The following is a 19,844-nucleotide window of genomic DNA, read 5'->3' as shown; positions in this document are numbered from 1 at the left end:
GAGCGCATGAGCAGAATGCATCATCTCCGTCTGGCTGCACATCGCGATTCACACTCCATTCCAGTAGTTGGCGGTAATGCCCCTCCGGAAACAAGAAGAAGAACAACAACTTCTTCAACTATAAACAACAATCGAAATCTTCTCCACGCAACATTTTAAATAACACCGAAGTACAGCAATAATAAGCATAACTTTCTGAATGTGAAGGGCGCCGCCATTTTGATTTGCTTGATTCCCTCCTTCTTCGTCTTCTTCTTCTTGTGTTTTATGGCGGTTGGCAAACAACCTTTGGTGCCGCTAGGGATGCACGATATTGGGATTTTGGCCGATATGCCGATATTTTACAACTCATTTAGCCGAAAACCGATATCGATACTGATGTTAAAGCTGGACAAAAATAAAAAAAAATGGAAAATAGCAGTTTTATTATCCATTTCTGACACTTTGAAAAATAATATACTCAAATATATTTTCATATGCTGATATCAAATTGATTTTTAAAAACGCGGTATCGATCTATTTTACTTTCAAAATCTCGTGAAATTTCATCGTTCTGTTACAAACTCTCGTGATATTTTGCAAATTCTTGTGAGATTTTGTTAGTAAAATAGATCGATACCGCGTCAATATATCAACATATAAAAATATGGCAAAATTTCGTGAATTTCTGCAGGATTTCGTAGCATAACGATGACATATAGCAATATTTCATTAGTAAAAGAGATTGATATGGTGTTTTTAAATGGCAATATATCAGCATATGAAGATATTGTGATATTTTAATGTATCATTATTTTCTCCCTCGTCTTTAGAAGTTTTTAAGTCTGTAAAAAAGAAGTTTTTGAGGAAGAAGTATTTTTTTTTTTTAGACTTTAGAAACTCAGAAGCTGATTAAATATCGGTGGGGTGGCCGATATTCAGTTTTAAGGCCGATACCGATAGGGGGCCGATTATATCATGCATCCCTAATTACCGACACCAACTGCTTGATTTCCTCCTTCAATACTGGCAGTAATACCGCAGATCGTCACTAGGAGGCGAGGAGTCGAGATAGCGTGACGTGTAAACGGTCGTCAGAACCGACCTCGGCCTGGTTAACTGATCCGGTCTCGGCATAGATCGGTTTTTCAAGGGTAGTGGAAATGGGGTAAGAGATTTGATTGTCATAGTTCAGAGTATAGAAAACCTGAAAATATTGATCTTTAAACCAGGAAAGCAGCTGGGGTCCATTTCACAAAGAGTTTATTCAACCTCTTTTTTTTCAGTCACCATAGGAACATACCTGGTCAGCAGCAGGTGTTTTTCAATAAACTCAGTGTCCTCTGTCTCCATTCTCCTTACAGCCAGTTACACTATTTCATGATTTATTCTGATTTTTGTTGTAGTTTTGTGCGTTCAAAAATATTTATATATTCACTAGGTCTGTTAGACTCATAAGGTTTTTAAAAACAAACATTACATCTCTGTTTGATCAGGATCTTAATAAAGAATGATTTTCCCTTTTTTACAGATAAATATTTATAGGGAGAGGATTCTACAACTCAGTTCACAGGATATGAGATGAGTTGTTTTTGGTTTATTATGTGTGAAATGAAGATAATTTTATTTAGTTTTACAGTACACGAAGAACTACTGAAATTATTTTCAGATTACACATAAATAGATTAATTCCATGGGGGGAAAGGAATTACTTTAGGGTTAGGATTTACTGTGCTAAAAACCTACTGAGCCTACTGGCACAATCTGAAGCCATTCTATGGGACTGATAGCCACTGATAATGACCATTTATTGGGATGATAACATCCAAAATGGCTGCAAACACTATTTTCTGTGTGATGGAAGACAGAATCAACATGAGGAGGAACCCATGAGATGATGTACGGGTTCCATGTATTAGAACGTTTTTCGACTTTACCTGCTGCCAAAACAATGGTAGTATGTCTACTACCGTTCAAGAAATAATCCCGTAATACTGCGGTCACATCAGGCTCTGATAAGCCTTTTTGATATGTACTAGTTTTACTGAATATGTATTCCTGACATCTGAAAAAAACACGTTTACATGTTTCTTTGTCTAAATGACCATTTTAAACAAAATAACATTCTCCACATCTAGAATAAACATTCTGGATGGCTAGAAATTAATTTGATATCTCCATATTCCTAATATTACTGGTCAGGATTTGTATTATTTTAACTATGAAATGTTTCTTTTCAGAGATTCATATTCAGTCAAGCTGATGTCAGAACGGCCTATTAAAATCTGTATTCTGTATACATTTCCAGATATATAAAACATAATTCTTGTATAATTTTTTTTTACTTTGACACTGTTTCTGCTGCAAAAAAATTTTATTTTTAAATTATTACAGTTCAGTCTAAGAGTGTGATTTGGATCAGGAAGAATCTTATTTTAGTGATCTACAAGTGGATCTACAAGTGCTTTTAATGCTTTCGTATAAACTTCTGGGTTGTAGCTGTAGCATTGTTTGTCCTTTAAGACATTCTCCTATTTTATTTCTTCATTAAAATCTATTTCCAGTTGCCATGGAGATCCGTCAAATCGATGCTACACTGTTAATGGCCTTTCATACTTGTGCACGTGCTAAACTCTGAATTCAATTCAGGAGCTGCTTCCTCTAAAGGCCAGATTCGTAGATTACGTCATAGCGCTGGACCCAGGTCTGTTAGGATTTCAAGACTCCTTGTTATGCAGCCTGCAAATGCGCCCTTTTCCTGACGTAAAGGAGGGGTCCAGGGTATCCTTTGTAGCCTTGGGTATCCCAGGAGTCATTGCGAGAACAAACAAGCTTGCTGCTCCATCCTTGGAGGTAAAGGGTACTTGGCGCCGAATATTGGAAGTTCAATTTAATATAATACAAGTATGTGAATAGCTGTCTGAAATTAAAATAGTTTGGGATGTGTGGTGGGCAATGTTTGATTTATTTAAAGGCCTTGTGTGAATGGGTTTGGCTGTAATTTAAGGACTGATTCCAATTTATCTGCAGTTACGGGACTATAAATCCGATTTAATTTTTGCACAATTTGCTTAAATATTTCAGTATAAGAATTTGCAGCCAAAACCGATGTGCATCCTTGGAGGATGCAGCCAGTGAATTCGAAACTCAGCATCTGAGTGGACCTATTTGGAGTAGAGTTAAATTCATAGCAGCTGAGAGCAATAAAGCCATCCTTCAAGTTGCTTTATTCCAGTAGAGCTGAATAAAAAATGTGTTCAGCGTAACAGAAACTGTACGGTTTCTGTGCAATATACCGTGTAGCTCTGCTGATCCACTCCCCAGGCAGTTCTAAGCATTCTCTTAGAAGCACTCGTTGCCTCACCTGAAACCATCAGGAAAACTCTTTACCAGAGTCAGCCAAGGCAGGATCACTGAACCCGCCTCACCTTGGCCTTTGTCTTCTGCTCATCATCACCAGTTCTCTTTATGCTAAATCGCTGATGCTCCTCTCTGGTTCGCGCATGATCTCACACACTTTGGCGTTCCCTCCCTGGATCAGGTACAGGGTGGCACATGTGCAATTGTTTGTAGTCTTCAAATTAGCAAAAAATCATCCACTATACCTTTAATCTCATCCTCAAACCACTAATGAACAGGTGTCAGTGGTTCCAGAAAGAGCTTTGTGGCTGCAGGTTTCCAGACAATAGCACACCAGACTCCAGTTTTAACATATGAATAGTCTGGTGTGCTATTGTTTGGAAAGAGAACCTGCAGCCACACAGCCCTTTCTGGAACTACTTTTGACACTCCTGCATCACATCTAACCTTTTATTAATCCCTCTAAAATCATCCTCTGGAACCCAAACTGGTCCATCATTCTGCAGCAGGCTGGACCAGAACCTTCCGAAACAATCCAGCAGAATTCGACCGCCGTCATTTTTTCACAATTCAACAGAACCACAAAGACACATGCCTATTACTTTAAACATTTTATTGCCACATCTTTTTCACTCTGATGGACACTCCACTTTCCCACTGTTGATGTCGTCAATGACATCATGAGGAGCACGACCGTCGATGGTGCATCCGACGGACTGGGCAGTTCCCAGGATCTCTTTGATTGTTCCTGAGCAAAAACGGAACCAGATCAATTAGAAAACTTTCAAACCGGATCAGGACTCTAGGTTTATACAGGTGCTGGTCATAAAATTAGAATATCATGAAAAAGTAGATTGATTTCAGTAATTCCATTTAAAAAGTGAAACTTGTATATTATATTCATACATTACATACAAACTCATATATTTCAGATGTTTATTTTGTTTAATTTTGATGATTACAAATGACAACAAATGAAAATCTCAAATTCATCATATCAGAAAATTAGAATATTACTGAAGACCAATAAAAACAAAGGATTTATAGAAATGTTGGCCAACTGAAAAGTATGAACATGAAAAGTATGAGCATGTACAGCACTCAGTATTTAGTTGGGCCTCCTTTGGCCTGTATTACTGCAGCAATGCGGCGTGGCATGGAGTCGATCAGTCTGTGGCACTGCTCAGGTGTTATGATAGCCCAGGTTGCTCTAATAGTGGCTTTTAGCTCTTCTGAATTGTTGGGTCTGGTGTATTGCATCTTCTTCACAATACCCCATAGATTTTCTATGGGGTTAAGGTCAGGAGAGTTTGCTGGCCAATTAAGAACAGGGATACCATGGTCCTTCAACCAGGTACTGGTAGCTTTGGCACTGTGTGCAGGTGCCAAGTCCTGTTGGAAAATTAAATCTGCATCTCCAAAAAGTTGGTCAGCTGCAGGAAGCATGAAGTGCTCTAAAACTTCCTGGTATGTGGCTGCGTTGACCCTGGACCTCAGAAAACACAATGGACCAACACCAGCAGATGACATGGCACCCCAAACCATCACTGACTGTGGAAACTTTACACTGGACTTCAAGCAACGTGGATGAAGTGCCTCTCTTCTTTTCCTCCAGACTCTAGGACCTTGATTTCCAAAGGAAATGCAAAATTTACTTTCATCAGAGAACATGACTTTGGACCACTCACCAGCAGTCCAGTCCTGTTTCTCTTTAGCCCAGGCAAGAGGCTTCTGACGCTGTCTGTGGTTCAAGAGTGGCTTGACACAAGGAATGCGACAGCAGAAACCCATGTCTTTCATACGTCTGTGTGTGGTGGTTCTTGAAGCACTCACTCCAGCTGCAGTCCACTCTTTGTGAATCTCCCCCACATTTTTGAAGGGGTTTTGTTTCACAATCCTCTCCAGGGTGCGGTTATCTCTCTTGCTTGTACACTTTTTTCGACCACATCTTTTCCTTCCCTTCGCCTCTCTATTAATGTGCTTGGACACTGAGCTCTGTGAACAGCCAGCCTCTTTAGCGATGACCTTTTGTGTCTTGCCCTCCTTGTGCAAGGTGTCGATGGTCGTCTTTTGGACAACTGTCAAGTCAGCAGTCTTCCCCATGATTGTGTAGCCTATAGAACTAGACTGAAAGACCATTTAAAGGCTTTTGCAGGTGGTTTGAGTTAATTAGCTGATTAGAGTGTGGCACCAGGGGCCATCAATTTTTAACCTTTTCACAATATTCTAATTTTCTGATATGATGAATTTGAGATTTTCATTTGTTGTCATTTGTAATCATCAAAATTAAACAAAATAAACATCTGAAATATATGAGTTTGTATGTAATGTATGAATATAATATACAAGTTTCACTTTTTAAATGGAATTACTGAAATCAATCTACTTTTTCATGATATTCTAATTTTATGACCAGCACCTGTATTTGTTCCGGACTTTTCGGCACAGAACGGTCCATCGGCGCGGGCCGCCCTGTTTCCTAAAGCCGGGTCGCTCTGAGCCTCCACTGGACTAAACTCGGTCACGGGGACAGACCGGTACAGTGGCGGGAGGCTGAGTGGGGAGACGCAGTCTCACCTGAGAGCTCTCTGGCAATGGAACGGTGCCTCATGGCACGCGCAATGCCGACGATCTCGTCGAAGGTCACACTGCCGCTGTGTTTGACTGGAAGAACAATTACATAGTTACAATATGGCTGCCGCTGCTGGTTGGTTAGCCTGTTTAACAGCAGAAGCAGCACTCACTGTTCTTGACCTTCTTCCTGTCACGAGGAGGCTCCTTCAGAGCTTTGATGATCAGGGCAGAAGCAGATGGAACCACCTCGATCTGTGGAGAAAGCAGACCGTCAGAACTTCCAGAACCAGACGCCCATCTGTGAGAAATCCCTGATCTTAAAGCCTGAACCAAGCTGATGCTCCGCATCAATGAAGCTGTATGCAGAGGCATCCAGTAACACCAGTAAGACCAAAGAGATGGTGACAGATTTCAAAAGACTGCCACCAGACTCTACAATGCAAAACTACATCAATAACTTCTGCAATGTTTAATGTGCAATTAATATTCAATACCCTGGGCAATAACCTGTTTATATTTAACACCCAGTGCAATAACTAAATATCCATCTATAGTCGGAGCATCTCTAAGCCGATCCAGACTAAAACTGTTTAAAGGCAGCAGATTTGAATCCAACAGAACCATGAATGAGGCTGACGGTACATCGCCCCAGCAGAGCTCTCTGGTCTGTTGATCAAATGGTTCTGGACGTTCCTAGGTCCAGGTATAAACAATGGGGCGATTGTTCCTTTGCGGTTACCGCACCTAAAATGTGGAACCTGCCCCTCAGTCTGCAGATTCTCACTGATCTCCACCTTTTTATGTCCAAATTTTTTTTAAGACTCCTCGTTTTGTTTATGATTTTTGTTTTGCAGCGTTTTCATCTTCCTGTGAAGCATTTTGGTCTCCCTGGTGTTGTCATACAGTGCAATATAAATACATTTTGATTAAGGATTTATCAATTAGTGCATCGCAGTACATAACGAGTCATCTGCAAACTGGGTTGATCCTGATTGGTTTAACTGAATTCAGTATCATTCTGCCAATTACTGCATGGACAGCCTGGTTCTGAGCCGTAGTTTCACTTTGGAGCAGCTCTGCTAACAGACACTCCCCCCCACTCACAGCGGCCTGTCTGTTCTGGATGGTCAGCTTCACGGTGATCCTCAGACCTTTCCAGTCACCGGTAGCCTTTGCGATGTCATCACCAACTTTCTTTGGAGACTAAAGATTAGAAGAAAAGGCAGACCAGAGTTAGGACAAACCAGGACGATCCGGGTCAGTGTTCCGGACTTTTCGGCACAGGGCGGTCCAATGGTTTGGACAGCCCTGTTTCCTAAAGCCGGGTTGCTCTTAGCCTCCACTGGAATATACTCGGCCACAGTGATGGACCGGCATAGTGGCAGGAGGCTGTTACGGGGGGAAAAGCTCTGATACTCACCAGACCAAGAGGTCCAATCTTGGGAGCCAGAGCAGATGTAGCTCCAACTTCTCCTCCTGTGCACCTCATGTACACTAAAGACAAGAAAACAAGTCAGATATTCGACAGACTGAGGATAATCTGCAACAGAACTCCGGTGGCTAAAACTCTACTTTACAAGTCACTTTGGATAAAAGTGTCTGCTAAATTTAAGAACAATTTGATTCTGACAATTTTCCATAAAATAAATCACAAGATCTCAATGAACCACCACAGCTCATGCCAAACATAAAGGAAGCAGTTACTATGGCAACCCCATTCATCAATGTTTCTCAGCACCAGCCAATGTGGAACATTGAACCCATTCCATCTAAGTAGCCTTTTATCTGCAGAACTTCCTGGTTCTGGTCATTTGGACCAGGTCTGAATGCCGAACCTATTAATATCTCAGTATCATTTAATGGGATAAAAGATGCTGGAATCTTTGTTCCCCCACCATCAATCCTCCTAAGCTAGGAGCTGAGAAAAAAACATTTTAGTAATCCAAGTATAACAGCTAAAAACTACAGTCTGTTAAATCTACAACTCTACACCTAAAAAAACAAATAGATTTACAATAAAGATAGAAGTTTGGTAATTGCTACTATAACAGGATTAACACCAATTTGTATATATATATGCCTATTTCCAGATTTTTGAACTGTGTCTACATCAACAGTTTAAAGGAAGATTCTAACTCAGAGATTAAACCACAGTAGCAGTTATTAAATCCAATTGGACATCATGTAATCTAAAACAGATGTGATGTATTTACAGCATATTATTCAGCTTTTATATGTATAAAACTTTATCCCTCCAAAAGTTTTAAAGAAAAAACAATTCATAACACTATGATTAAAATAAAATAAGTGTTCAAGTAAAGCATTAAAACTCAAAAACTGATCATGGCTAATTGCTAACAGTGAAATAAGTTAAAGGATAATACTAATCAACGTGAGAAAATACTTCAACAGATTTATAAATACTTTGTAAATCACCATGCGGTTCAGCTCTCAGGGGAGCGAACAGCTAGCTAACATTAGCTTTAGATAGCTAACCGTAGCTTTAGCCATCTTGCACGTCTGCACGTGGAGCACCACCACCTTCTGCAGTCTAACTGAGGAGTGCTTCACGTGCACCATAACACACTCGACAACACTAGTAAGACACACAATCATCCTCTGGGTGTTTCAGTCCGACTCGGGGGTCAAATCTTTACCGTTGTCAACGCTCGGCCCGCGGGCCGCCAGGCGCAGGGGGAGCCGGCTAACAGCGGCTCCATTTCGGCTCAGAGGCCACTTCAGCGCTTACTACCATAAAACATACCGATTTTTATCTCGTTGGGGTCGAATTTGGGCGGCATGTTGCTGCTGTGAAGGTTGAGCTCAGTTCAGCTTGATTGGTGAGGGTGTCGGATGAGCCCGGCTTCGGGACGACCGATTACTGTTGCACCGTCACCGCTACAGGGGAAAAGAAAGAGGGAGCGGAGGATGTGGCGGTATATATAGCTTCAGCAAATACCGCGAGACTTTCTTCTTATTCTTTAATTGTTTTTTTTTTACAACAATGGATGCATTTCCGCCATCTACTGGTACGGAGTGTGGACCAGAATGACTCTCAGAAATTACATTTTATTATACAAATGTGTTATTTTTAGATATCGAAATATTATCCTGTAAATGTTACTTTCTGAAAAGCTTCTAAATAATTCAAGGTAATCTAATTTAGCTTTTACTTTACTTAAATTTTGAAATAATTGCTGTCTCTCCTCCTCATATTTATAATGGTACAAAATTAAATGTTTATCTACTCCACATTATTCACATTTACAATTCCTATGTTTCCCCAAGATAAACAGAGCATTGTTTAGACCAGTATGCCCATAAAAATAATAAATGTTTCTTCTCTTCTAGTTCTTCCTGCTCTTCTCATTTCTCCAGTTTTCTTTTGAATTTTATAAAACCAACGTCATTTTTTCCCCTTTCTCCCATTCATTTAGCCATTTATCCTTCATTCTCTGTTTAACTAACTTTTTAACTTCAGAATTAATACAATTTATAATCAAATCCACTGATAAATTTCGAACAGCTTCTTTTGCTGCCTTATCTACCTGCTCATTTCCTTTACCTCCATAATGTGCTGGCATCCATACAAAATCTATTACTAATCCCATCATATTTATTCTATATAGTGTTTGTTGAATATTTATTAAAATATCCGGCCTGCTTTCTGAGTGATTATACTGACAACTATTTAAGGATGAACTAGAATTTGAACAAATAACTGATCTTAATGACTTTCCTTCTTCAACCCGTTAGGTAATAATATAGTTAATAATATTACAATAATTTCTTCTCTATAAACTAAACGTCCATCATTTATTTTTATCCAAATTTTAACATTGAATTCTGGTACTATAAAAACTACTCCTATTTGATTTGTTATATTTTAAGAGGCATCTGTATTCATTTACAAATTGCTATAGTATTTATTAAAATATTCCTGTGCTATATGAGTATAATATGAATTCCTTATCTTTTCTTCTTTTCAATAAAGTAAAATCTCCTCAAACATCTGGAATCAAGGTTGTATAACTGATAATGGAACTCTTTGGCTTATACTATCTGATCTATTTTGAATTCTGTTATTTTTTCCTGCACAGTCCAACCAAAACTAAGTATTTTGCTTCTTTTTCCCAACAGGGTTTTATTACCTGAAGAGTTGGATTATCCTTTCTATGACCTTTTAAATTAGCCCAACAATTTAATGTTAATTGCTCTCTTCTAAATGCAAGTGGCATTTCTCCAATTTCTACCAATAATGCAGCCGTTGTAGTAGTTATAATTGCTCCTCTACATAGTTTCAATTCACGGTACTGAATACGATTTTGTGGATTTGTTCTTGCTGCTGAATTATAAACAAAGCTTCCATAATCTATCACTGATCTAATTAACCCTGTATATATATATTCCTAAGTGCTATTCTATCTGATCTAATATCTGCATATTTTCTAATATTTTCATTTCTCTCCCCCTTTTTCCTTCCAGAGTAATATTATCTGAGCTTTTATATTTTAATAAAAGTCTTTGCAATAATTTCTACCTTATCTTCATCCTTAGCTGCTATTCATCACTCATGACAGGGTAACCATATTCATCCTTCTTATCATTGACCGTATTTTATTAATCTCTGTTTCTCCTTTTTTGTATTCTTTATAGTTTTTCTCACAAGAGCCTGACATCTCATATATTTTATAATATATATGAGATGTCAGGCTTCTCTCTTCTTTATGGATTCATTAGCAGCCTGTAAAATAGAATCACAAACATAGAAATTTAAATGATCAACTTCCATGATCAAATTCATTTTTCCCAATTCCTGCTCACTTATAAATCTAAACTTTTCCCAATAAGCACTATTAAAACAACATTTCTTTAAACCCACCATATCATACTTTTCAATATCCAAGTTTATTTCTGTTACTATGGGATAATGGTCACTTTCTATTGTTATTTTGTTAATTATTTGCCATTAAATTACACCTGCAAACGAATTTGAAAATATTGTAAGATCTATTACCGATTCTCTGTTTCCCTGTTTTTGTATTAACTCTTGTACCCTTCCATCATTCAGACATACAAGACTTTTATTCTCCATTAATTCTTCAATAACTATAGCATTTTTAGTAAATGAGGTATGTGCGTTAAACTCACCACATCAAACACTCTGCCTTTAAATTAATTATCAATTTCATTCAATGTTTCAAACTGGATTCCTTTACCAGGACAATAAAAAAATATCACTTTAATATTTTGCTTCTTATACCAAACTTCCACATCTATATACTCTAATTGAACTCCTTTTGCTAACAGAATTCCAGTTTTTAGAAATATCATACAACCTCCTCCTTGAATCTCATTTCTATCTCTACGTAGATCAGTATATTCTTTAATAACAAAGTCTAAATTAGGTTTAAGGCAGGTTTCCTGTATACATATGTCTGTTTTTATCCTAAGATTTTTTATGAACCCTTTAAATTCTTGCCTATTAGCTATTAAACTCTGTGCGTTTTACTTTAAAATAATCAAAGTGTTTTCTCTCCTGATGTCCCTGACTTCCCATCTCCTCCCAGTCCTTTGTTTATATGTTCCCATAAAATATATTTAATTCCAAAAAATGTATCCTGTCAGGACTTCCGTTTTTGTGTTTGTGTTTCTGTGTTTGTCTCCCTTCCACCAGCAGGAGGCGCCTGGTTCTGGTCCGCCTCCTCACACACCAGCTGATGGTTTCCTCGTTAAACGGAGTGTTCTTAAGCTGCTGACTGCCACTACTTCGATGCCAGAGTGTTTGCCAGTTTCGGGTACTCTAGCCAAGCTGAGTTTTTTGCTGAGTCAAGCTGAGCTTTTTTGTCAACCTGAGTTTAACTTTGTTTTTGTCTTTGCCTCTTGGCAGGAAGTTGTCCTGCTAACTGGATCTCTCGGACCTTCTCTCCCTGGAAGGATAAACTGAGCTTCAAACTGAGCTGGGGTTCAAACAGGAGGTTTGGATCCACTTTCCCCAAGAGATCGTTTGAGCTTCTCACTGAGAAAGGGATTATTCTACACTACGACCCGTTCAAGTACCGCAGGAAATCTGAGTGGCAGTCAGTTTCTCCGTTCACCAATTTTCAACCGCATTCTGGGTAAACCTGTTCCGCCCTCCACCGAATCAGACAAACACTGGAACCACGGCACATAGACAGGAGTCAAGGATTCAACAACTTCTCTGGAAACGTGAGTCGACAACCTGATCCTCTTCTCCAAGTTCACGAGTCAAATTCCCCACTGAGCCTGAACTAACCGCTGTGTCTTCCCCTCACTTTTTAGTTCCGGTCGAACAGTGTTCAGAGCATCACTTCTCCCTCTGTTTAACCTCTTCAATAAAACCCGTTAAACCTTTTCCCTGGTCTTTGTTTGGTTTTCTGCATTTGGGTCTGAACTCCTTTCAGTCTGTCCTTCCATCCTTTTTACAGCTTCAGCATCACTGGTATTGTTGCTCGTCTTCATTTTTTCCACTTCAGTGGCTTTCTTTCTTACTTCACACCCCCCAAAACTCAATCTATGTTGCCCCATACGATTACAACATTTATCTTGAACATTTTCTCCACATTCCCCATATTTATGATCACCTCTACATTACATGCCCGTACCTTTGACATTTCTAACACCTGAGTGGGGGGAGCGATATAGGGCCTAACTTGAAAGCTACTGAATCCTTTCTTAATCCTCTCTGGAAGTATATTTTCTCTAAATTCTATAATTACTGATAAACTTTCAACTCTTTCCCAATTCATCGTTTTCAATAATCTTTTTATCTGATTCACCTCCATATCCTCAAAGCTCTTTTTAAGTTTTTCTAAATCTTCATTCACAGGTATTCCTGGCATCACTCCCCTTATTATCTTCCTTTCTCCAACAATCCTTTTTTTCTTTCACATTTTTTCTACATATGCTTTCTACGTTCAAAGCTCTTGTCATGGTTGGGTTGAGGTTTTGAGGATGCAAATGCAGAGGTGAGTTTTGTAGATTTAATAAAGCAACTGTGGCAGAAAACCAAAAATCCAGAATAAAAAATACGAAAAAAAAAAAAAAACAGAATCTAGGAGACATCAGGGAAAACATACATGAAGAGACGAGGAACCAGCACTGAGGAACTGCACAGGGAGAGTATACAGGTGCTGGTCATAAAATTAGAATATCATGAAAAAGTAGATTGATTTCAGTAATTCCATTTAAAAAGTGAAACTTGTATATTATATTCATACATTACATACAAACTCATATATTTCAGATGTTTATTTTGTTTAATTTTGATGATTACAAATGACAACAAATGAAAATCTCAAATTCATCATATCAGAAAATTAGAATATTACTGAAGACCAATAAAAACAAAGGATTTATAGAAATGTTGGCCAACTGAAAAGTATGAACATGAAAAGTATGAGCATGTACAGCACTCAGTATTTAGTTGGGCCTCCTTTGGCCTGTATTACTGCAGCAATGCGGCGTGGCATGGAGTCGATCAGTCTGTGGCACTGCTCAGGTGTTATGATAGCCCAGGTTGCTCTAATAGTGGCTTTTAGCTCTTCTGAATTGTTGGGTCTGGTGTATTGCATCTTCTTCTTCACAATACCCCATAGATTTTCTATGGGGTTAAGGTCAGGAGAGTTTGCTGGCCAATTAAGAACAGGGATACCATGGTCCTTCAACCAGGTACTGGTAGCTTTGGCACTGTGTGCAGGTGCCAAGTCCTGTTGGAAAATGAAATCTGCATCTCCAAAAAGTTGGTCAGCTGCAGGAAGCATGAAGTGCTCTAAAACTTCCTGGTATGTGGCTGCGTTGACCCTGGACCTCAGAAAACACAATGGACCAACACCAGCAGATGACATGGCACCCCAAACCATCACTGACTGTGGAAACTTTACACTGGACTTCAAGCAACGTGGATGAAGTGCCTCTCTTCTTTCCTCCAGACTCTGGGACCTTGATTTCCAAAGGAAATGCAAAATTTACTTTCATCAGAGAACATGACTTTGGACCACTCACCAGCAGTCCAGTCCTGTTTCTCTTTAGCCCAGGCAAGACGCTTCTGATGCTGTCTGTGGTTCAAGAGTGGCTTGACACAAGGAATGCGACAGCAGAAACCCATGTCTTTCATACGTCTGTGTGTGGTGGTTCTTGAAGCACTCACTCCAGCTGCAGTCCACTCTTTGTGAATCTCCCCCACATTTTTGAATGGGTTTTGTTTCACAATCCTCTCCAGGGTGCGGTTATTTCTCTTGCTTGTACACTTTTTTCGACCACATCTTTTCCTTCCCTTCGCCTCTCTATTAATGTGCTTGGACACTGAGCTCTGTGAACAGCCAGCCTCTGGCTGTATATGAGTTTGTATGTAATGTATGAATATAATATACAAGTTTCACTTTTTAAATGGAATTACTGAAATCAATCTACTTTTTCATGATATTCTAATTTTATGACCAGCACCTGTATATGGGAGACTGAACAAAGACTGGACTAAAGAGCTGACTGGGAGCAGGTGTGGATGGAAGCAACTAGAACAGGGGTAACTAATTAAAAATCAGTGAGTTCTGAATAAAGAAAATCAACAACCAGTAAAGGTCTGGAAACATTTTTAATTATAATCTGTTACTTTAAACAGAATTTAACACTGAAATAAAATGAGTTTTTATGCATCCATGTTATACATTGAATTTTTAAATAAATGTATATAAAAAAATTTCCATTTTGAAATCTAAACAGTTTTTAAGTGGAGAACAACAATCTTTCAGTTTGGTATGTAGATAATTTCCTGATTCCCATATTTTATAAAACACCTGAACTGACCATTTATTTCCTTTCTTTTTTCTGTCTTAATGTTGGCAGTGGGCTTTAGGCTGCCCTGCGAGGCTTTAAACCTGGGTTTGAATGGAGACTAAGCCATTCTAAAGCACATATCAAGGAGCTCATTTTGAGCCTGGATCCAGATTTATTGTTGATTCTGTTCATGGTGGAGAATCCTGCTTCACAGCAGCAGGTTGAGCCAAACATCCTCTAAATGTGCAGGGTCATCTTTGAGCACGCCATTTCACTTTTCTTTCACCAGTCGGGAAAAAAAGAAAAAACGCATTTGTAGGCCGCATAACAAGGAGTCTTGAAATCGCAAGACAATTCACTAATAAAAAAGTTAATTTACAAAAAAGAGCATTTTAGAAGACAATGAGAACCTGGAAAAAAAAGAGGGGGGTTGATTGCTAAGCAAGAAACTAACATTTAAAAAGGAATCACAAAAGGAAAACTTAGACTCGTGAGTGTAGCCTTTGTTCACGCTACAATAAAAAGAAAAAAGAAACAGCAGTGAGAGGATCAGTATCCATTCTTTTCCTGCTTTGTGTTTAAAGTTTCACGGTTGCTAGGCGACAAAGGGCACGGGTGGGGAAAGCTGGGGAAGGCGGGACCTGTTTAAATGCATAGCCAGAACTCTTCCATCGAAGGATCCAGTCCAGGTAGACCGCGTCCTTAGAGGATGCAGCCTTTGAAATCAAACACACCCTGATGGCTGATTTATACTCAGAAACAAGGTCGTCTGCGTGTGTGTCGCAGTTAACGCATATAAGCCCCGCCCCTTCCACAGACACTCTACATCACCTCTCCAAAACTGTAGGTGAACGCAGACAGTGCTGCAGACAGGAGGCCACTGATTGGTTAAATCTACATTCGCTCTACACGGTGCATATTTCCTGTTTCGTACCTTACCGGCTTGTTTAGTTTGTATGACCGCCATTGTGGAAAACGATTCTTGAAGTTGGACCAGCTAGAAGAGCGAAGTGCGTGAGAACGCTGGGACCCTTTTTTACCACCTGGATCCCCGCTCTTTTTCGCCCTCATGTCTCTCCGTTGTCGCACCAACTCCTGCCTTGCTTTCTTCCAATTCCTCACCACCTCTGCCGTATCTAGACCCACAACTAGTTCCTGTCCCTCTTGCGTTGTGTCGTGGAATAACATAGCACAGACCACACTTCAATATTGGGTATATATAAAAAATATCTGCAACAAGCTCACTGCGACACACTGCTGTGGGAGGATAACCAACCCATCTCACAGGAAAACAGCCGTAAATTCAGCCCATTCAAAAACAACGGACAAAGGAAGCCTTCAAAAGGTTCAGTCAGCACTCATGCCGCCAAATGACACAGAAACCATTATCTCTCTCGCTTTATAGTCGGTTTTTAAAGGGCAAAAGGGTAATCAGCTGCAAACTCATAAGGAGAAGGAATTGCTCAGTCACCTACAGACAATGGATAACACAGCAGACTATCTGTGTTATTCATATTCTCAGGGAATATGAGATAATGTTTTGGGTTATTTTATTTTATCTGCTGCATCACTATAACAATATTAACTGCATTCTTAATCTTTTATTAAATTAAATCCACCTGTTAGAGCTGCAGCTTCTGCAGAAATCAATGTGTGTGAAAACCAACCTTTAAAGCAGTGGTTGTTCTGCTTCACTGTACGATTATGTAACGTTGAGTTTACTGGATGCTGATTGGCCATCACTTTGTGATGTTTCCACCTGATGCTGATGGTTGTATGAGAGGATGAGCCTCCCCCTGCAGCTGGTAATCAGCTGTGGGTCGGTTTAGCAGGTCTGTGTCATCGGCACACGGTCTGAGTTGAAGCTGTGTTTTTACTGTTGCAGTCCTCCAGGACTTTTTGAGTCAGAGCGGCTCTACAGGAATAGCTACAGAACAGAAGAGGGAGTAAGTGGGTGAGAAGCAGAGATCATCGCTGCCGGCCTGTTTAATATGCATGATGAAAATGTGTGAGGATGGTCAGAATCTCACTCCCACTCTAAACCGATGACTTTGTGTAGTTTCTAAAATCCTTTCGCATTTAGAGACAACATCTCCTCTTGATAATCTGTTTGATGGTATAGATGATGGATATATTGAAAAAAAAAAGATCAAAAAAGCTCAGCATTATCTGTTTAGAAGGAACATCGCTCACATGGGCAGAGAAATCAGGCGATGCATGGAGGGAAATTTCTACTCTGATCCTGTTTTTTTAATCTGCTCCTCTCAGTGGGATGGCATCTAAACAGAGCGCTGCTGGTTCTGACGGACAGCAGGCACAGATGTCAGGCGTGGTTCTGAATAACTCGGCTGCTGCTCATTTTTAGAATCTGACCTCGAGGGAAGGAGCCAGCTCTCTTTGTGCAAACTGCTGCAGCCCAGAAAACATGGCGCATGAAGGAGGCCAGTTTCTGTGTTTTTATCCTGTGATGACAGATCATTTAAAAGGTTGTGAGAAGTTAGATATAAGAGAGTGATCTAAACTCTAAACTATCAGGAGCATGTGATCTCCTTTGTTTTTGCAGCTTTGTAGGAACAGACTTGATTTTTAGGATGAAAAGCCTCCCATAATCCAGTAGCATTGTCTGGAGATTAACCAGGAGGATAAGAGAATATGTGGGTGGACCTGTTAAATTAAGCCAGGTTTGGTGGGATGGGTCCTAAACAACAAACCTCCACTGTTTTTTTGCTCCCCTGATTGAAATAGATAAAACGTTTAAATAAATTCTGATAACATTTGAGCAGAAACATAAATAAAACATATAATTTTTCAGTCAGTAGATAAATATGTTGTGATAAAATCCCTAGTCCATCAGATTGTTGTTGCTATTCACCCTAACCAAGGTTTGCTGGGGAAAACTCTCAGTATCCAGGTTAAAAATCATTCTGAAAAAGTTAAAAACGTTTCGTTTCCCATCCAGGAAGCTTTTTCAATTCAAATTGTCAGAACTAGTGTTTAGTTAGTTAGTTAGTTTGGAGCTTTATAGAATGGACCAAAAGCAAAGCCTTGTTTTGGCTTAGAAATCAATGTTTTTCTATGCCAAATTGAAATTGAACTGGACGAACGGATCCAAGCGTTAGGAATGGGCAGTCGTTTGGGTTTTGGATTTGTTGCTGCAACTTTTGATCTGTCTCAGAAGAAAAACCCTGTTCTATGAAGTTCTCTGCAATAAAAACACCCTGTTGGACAACGATAGCCACTCCATGCATGAAGCTGCTGCCGAGCGAGAGAGTTTCTTCAGCAGCAGCTTAGGAGCTCTAAGGCTTTTCACAGATCCTTCCTCCCAGCAGCTCCTAGTAGAGCCATGATTGCTACCAATAAACCTACAACAATGACTACATCCTTGGTGTCATTTGCACATTTTCTTTAGTCTTGTTATGTTTTTATACTCACCAATAAACATGTACATTTCTTTAATCTGAGTATGCTATTTTCTTCAACGTTATAAATAATAACCAGTTCACCACACATTTCAAGGCAGTTTACAGATCATAGAGTCAGATCGGTTCAAAGTTTCTGTTCTCTTCCATGGCTCAGATTAATTAGATATTGTTTTTTAGATGGGATGTAGACACCATTCCCAGCTACAACTTCAGGAAGTAATCAAATGCAGCCTTAGTGTCCTTATATGAAAGGATAAGGAATGCTGAAAAGCAGAAGGAAAAGCGAAAAAGAAGTCAGTTTCCTTTGTGTGATCCTGTATAAGGAAATTAATCTTGTGCAATTTCATATCTAACACATGAATATTATCTCAAAATTGTTTCTGGAAAAAAATGAAGGATGATTTAAATTATTCATAAGACAGGAAATTGCAAAGAAAATCTTTAAAAGTTACATGCAGAACTGAAGAGTGAGGAAATCCTGGTGATGCTGAGGTGAGTTCAGGAGACAAACCTCTCCTCACGTCCTTTTCAGCTGTCATTAAAGCCTTCAGGTTTGATTGAGTTTACAACCAATCAATGTTAGTTAAAGTAGATTAAATAAATTTATTATTAAAGAAGCACTTTACTGAATCTTGTAAAATTAAACGTATTTCCAGGGAATTAAATGAGGAGAGGATGCTCTCTTTGCTTTTATTTTGAAAGGAATATCTGTGTGCATGTTTGAGGTACAAGCGGGAGATCTGAAAATATTGACCAAGAATATATTGAGTGAAAACAGGACTAATTCGATGTTTGAACATTAGGTCTTCATCGAGTCCAGCGTCTTACCCAATCCCAGTAGAGTTTTCCAGAGGAATCTTAGCCCATTTCTGCTGGATCTCAAATCTTAGGCTGCCAATCAGTAACCTGACTCCGCCAGATGGATTTGCTCCGCATATCCATCTGGAAACCTTCCGTTGAAGTAATTTTGGGAAGGGGTGAAAATACTGGTTAGCTGATTGGCCTATGTTGGTGAAAGACGGGCAAAATAAACCAATCAGATCAACGAAGCATATGATGTACTAACAGAGCGACGACGAAGAGGAGCCAATTGATAGATCAAACTCTTGCTGAAACCAGTCGGGAGAAGAGCAAAAACATCTTTTCCTCTGAGAAAAGCCTCCAGAGCAGTGTTTTGCTCTTCTTTCAGTGAAGAAATACTCTGTAATTCCGATAAAACTTGCTCGATAGCCACGCTAACGCTAGTTTCATCGGCTGAAGCCGCCATGTTCTTTAGACTGAACTGTCGCGCTTCTCGTTGCGTCACACCTCAACCCGCCTCAAAGCCAACGCTGATTGGACGTTCGTTTGGTGAATGGCTCCAAATTTTCTTTAACGGAGAGTCTCCAGACTGATTAGCGAGTGAAACCTTGAAAGCTCGCGAGATCAGGATGGTCTCACGAGGCTAGCCAATCAGCGGGATTCTCCTCGTTTTGTAGGTCCAACAGGAGCTAGATCTTGGAAGCAGGTCGGAAAGCAAACTTTTACAGTGTGGAGAAGGTTAAAAAGCATTCATGTCTAGACAGATGCAAGTTGGAGGGTCCTGGATCTGTTTATAGTGAAGGTTACTCTTTTCCTCATTAAGGTTTAACACTAAAACAATCAGAGACACAATGTCTGTAAAGCCATAATGCAGGTTGTCATCAGAGATTTAGATTTTTATCAGTAATTATC

The 19,844-nt window shown here is 39.5% G+C and overlaps 1 protein-coding gene and 2 non-coding genes across 3 annotated transcripts; all 3 read right to left on the bottom strand.

Annotated features, from left to right (window-relative positions):
* Nucleotides 1-3,937: 3,937 nt before the first annotated feature.
* rpl12 (ribosomal protein L12) lies at nt 3,938-8,839 on the bottom strand. Its single transcript, XM_038270654.1, has 6 exons — nt 8,678-8,839; nt 7,334-7,407; nt 7,018-7,116; nt 6,084-6,165; nt 5,917-6,003; nt 3,938-4,087 (listed from the first exon to the last, which is right to left on the bottom strand). The coding sequence occupies exons 1-6, from the start codon at nt 8,712-8,714 to the stop codon at nt 3,969-3,971; spliced, it is 498 nt and encodes a 165-aa protein (XP_038126582.1). The 5' UTR covers nt 8,715-8,839; the 3' UTR covers nt 3,938-3,968.
* LOC119773614 lies at nt 5,763-5,889 on the bottom strand. Its single transcript, XR_005279437.1, has one exon. It is a non-coding gene; the product is annotated as a small nucleolar RNA SNORA65 (small nucleolar RNA).
* LOC119773613 lies at nt 7,173-7,299 on the bottom strand. Its single transcript, XR_005279436.1, has one exon. It is a non-coding gene; the product is annotated as a small nucleolar RNA SNORA65 (small nucleolar RNA).
* Nucleotides 8,840-19,844: the final 11,005 nt, after the last annotated feature.

This window comes from Cyprinodon tularosa, unplaced genomic scaffold (assembly GCF_016077235.1).
Source record: "Cyprinodon tularosa strain WSP-4 unplaced genomic scaffold, ASM1607723v1 ctg770, whole genome shotgun sequence".
NCBI classification, from domain to species: domain Eukaryota; kingdom Metazoa; phylum Chordata; class Actinopteri; order Cyprinodontiformes; family Cyprinodontidae; genus Cyprinodon; species Cyprinodon tularosa.
Note: the sequence above shows the minus strand (reverse complement) of the source record. Positions and strands in the feature narration are given on the sequence as shown.

What these genes read in the sequence shown, in the direction of transcription:
- rpl12 (XM_038270654.1), bottom strand. Translation starts at nt 8,714, where the DNA reads ATGCCGCCCAAATTCGACCCCAACGAGATAAAAATCG. An exon ending in CAGGAAGAAGGTCAAGAACA is followed by an intron (nt 6,004 to 6,083) that starts GTGAGTGCTGCT and finishes TTGTTCTTCCAG; the next exon opens with TCAAACACAGCGGCAGTGTG. An exon ending in CATTGCCAGAGAGCTCTCAG is followed by an intron (nt 4,088 to 5,916) that starts GTGAGACTGCGT and finishes GTTTTTGCTCAG; the next exon opens with GAACAATCAAAGAGATCCTG.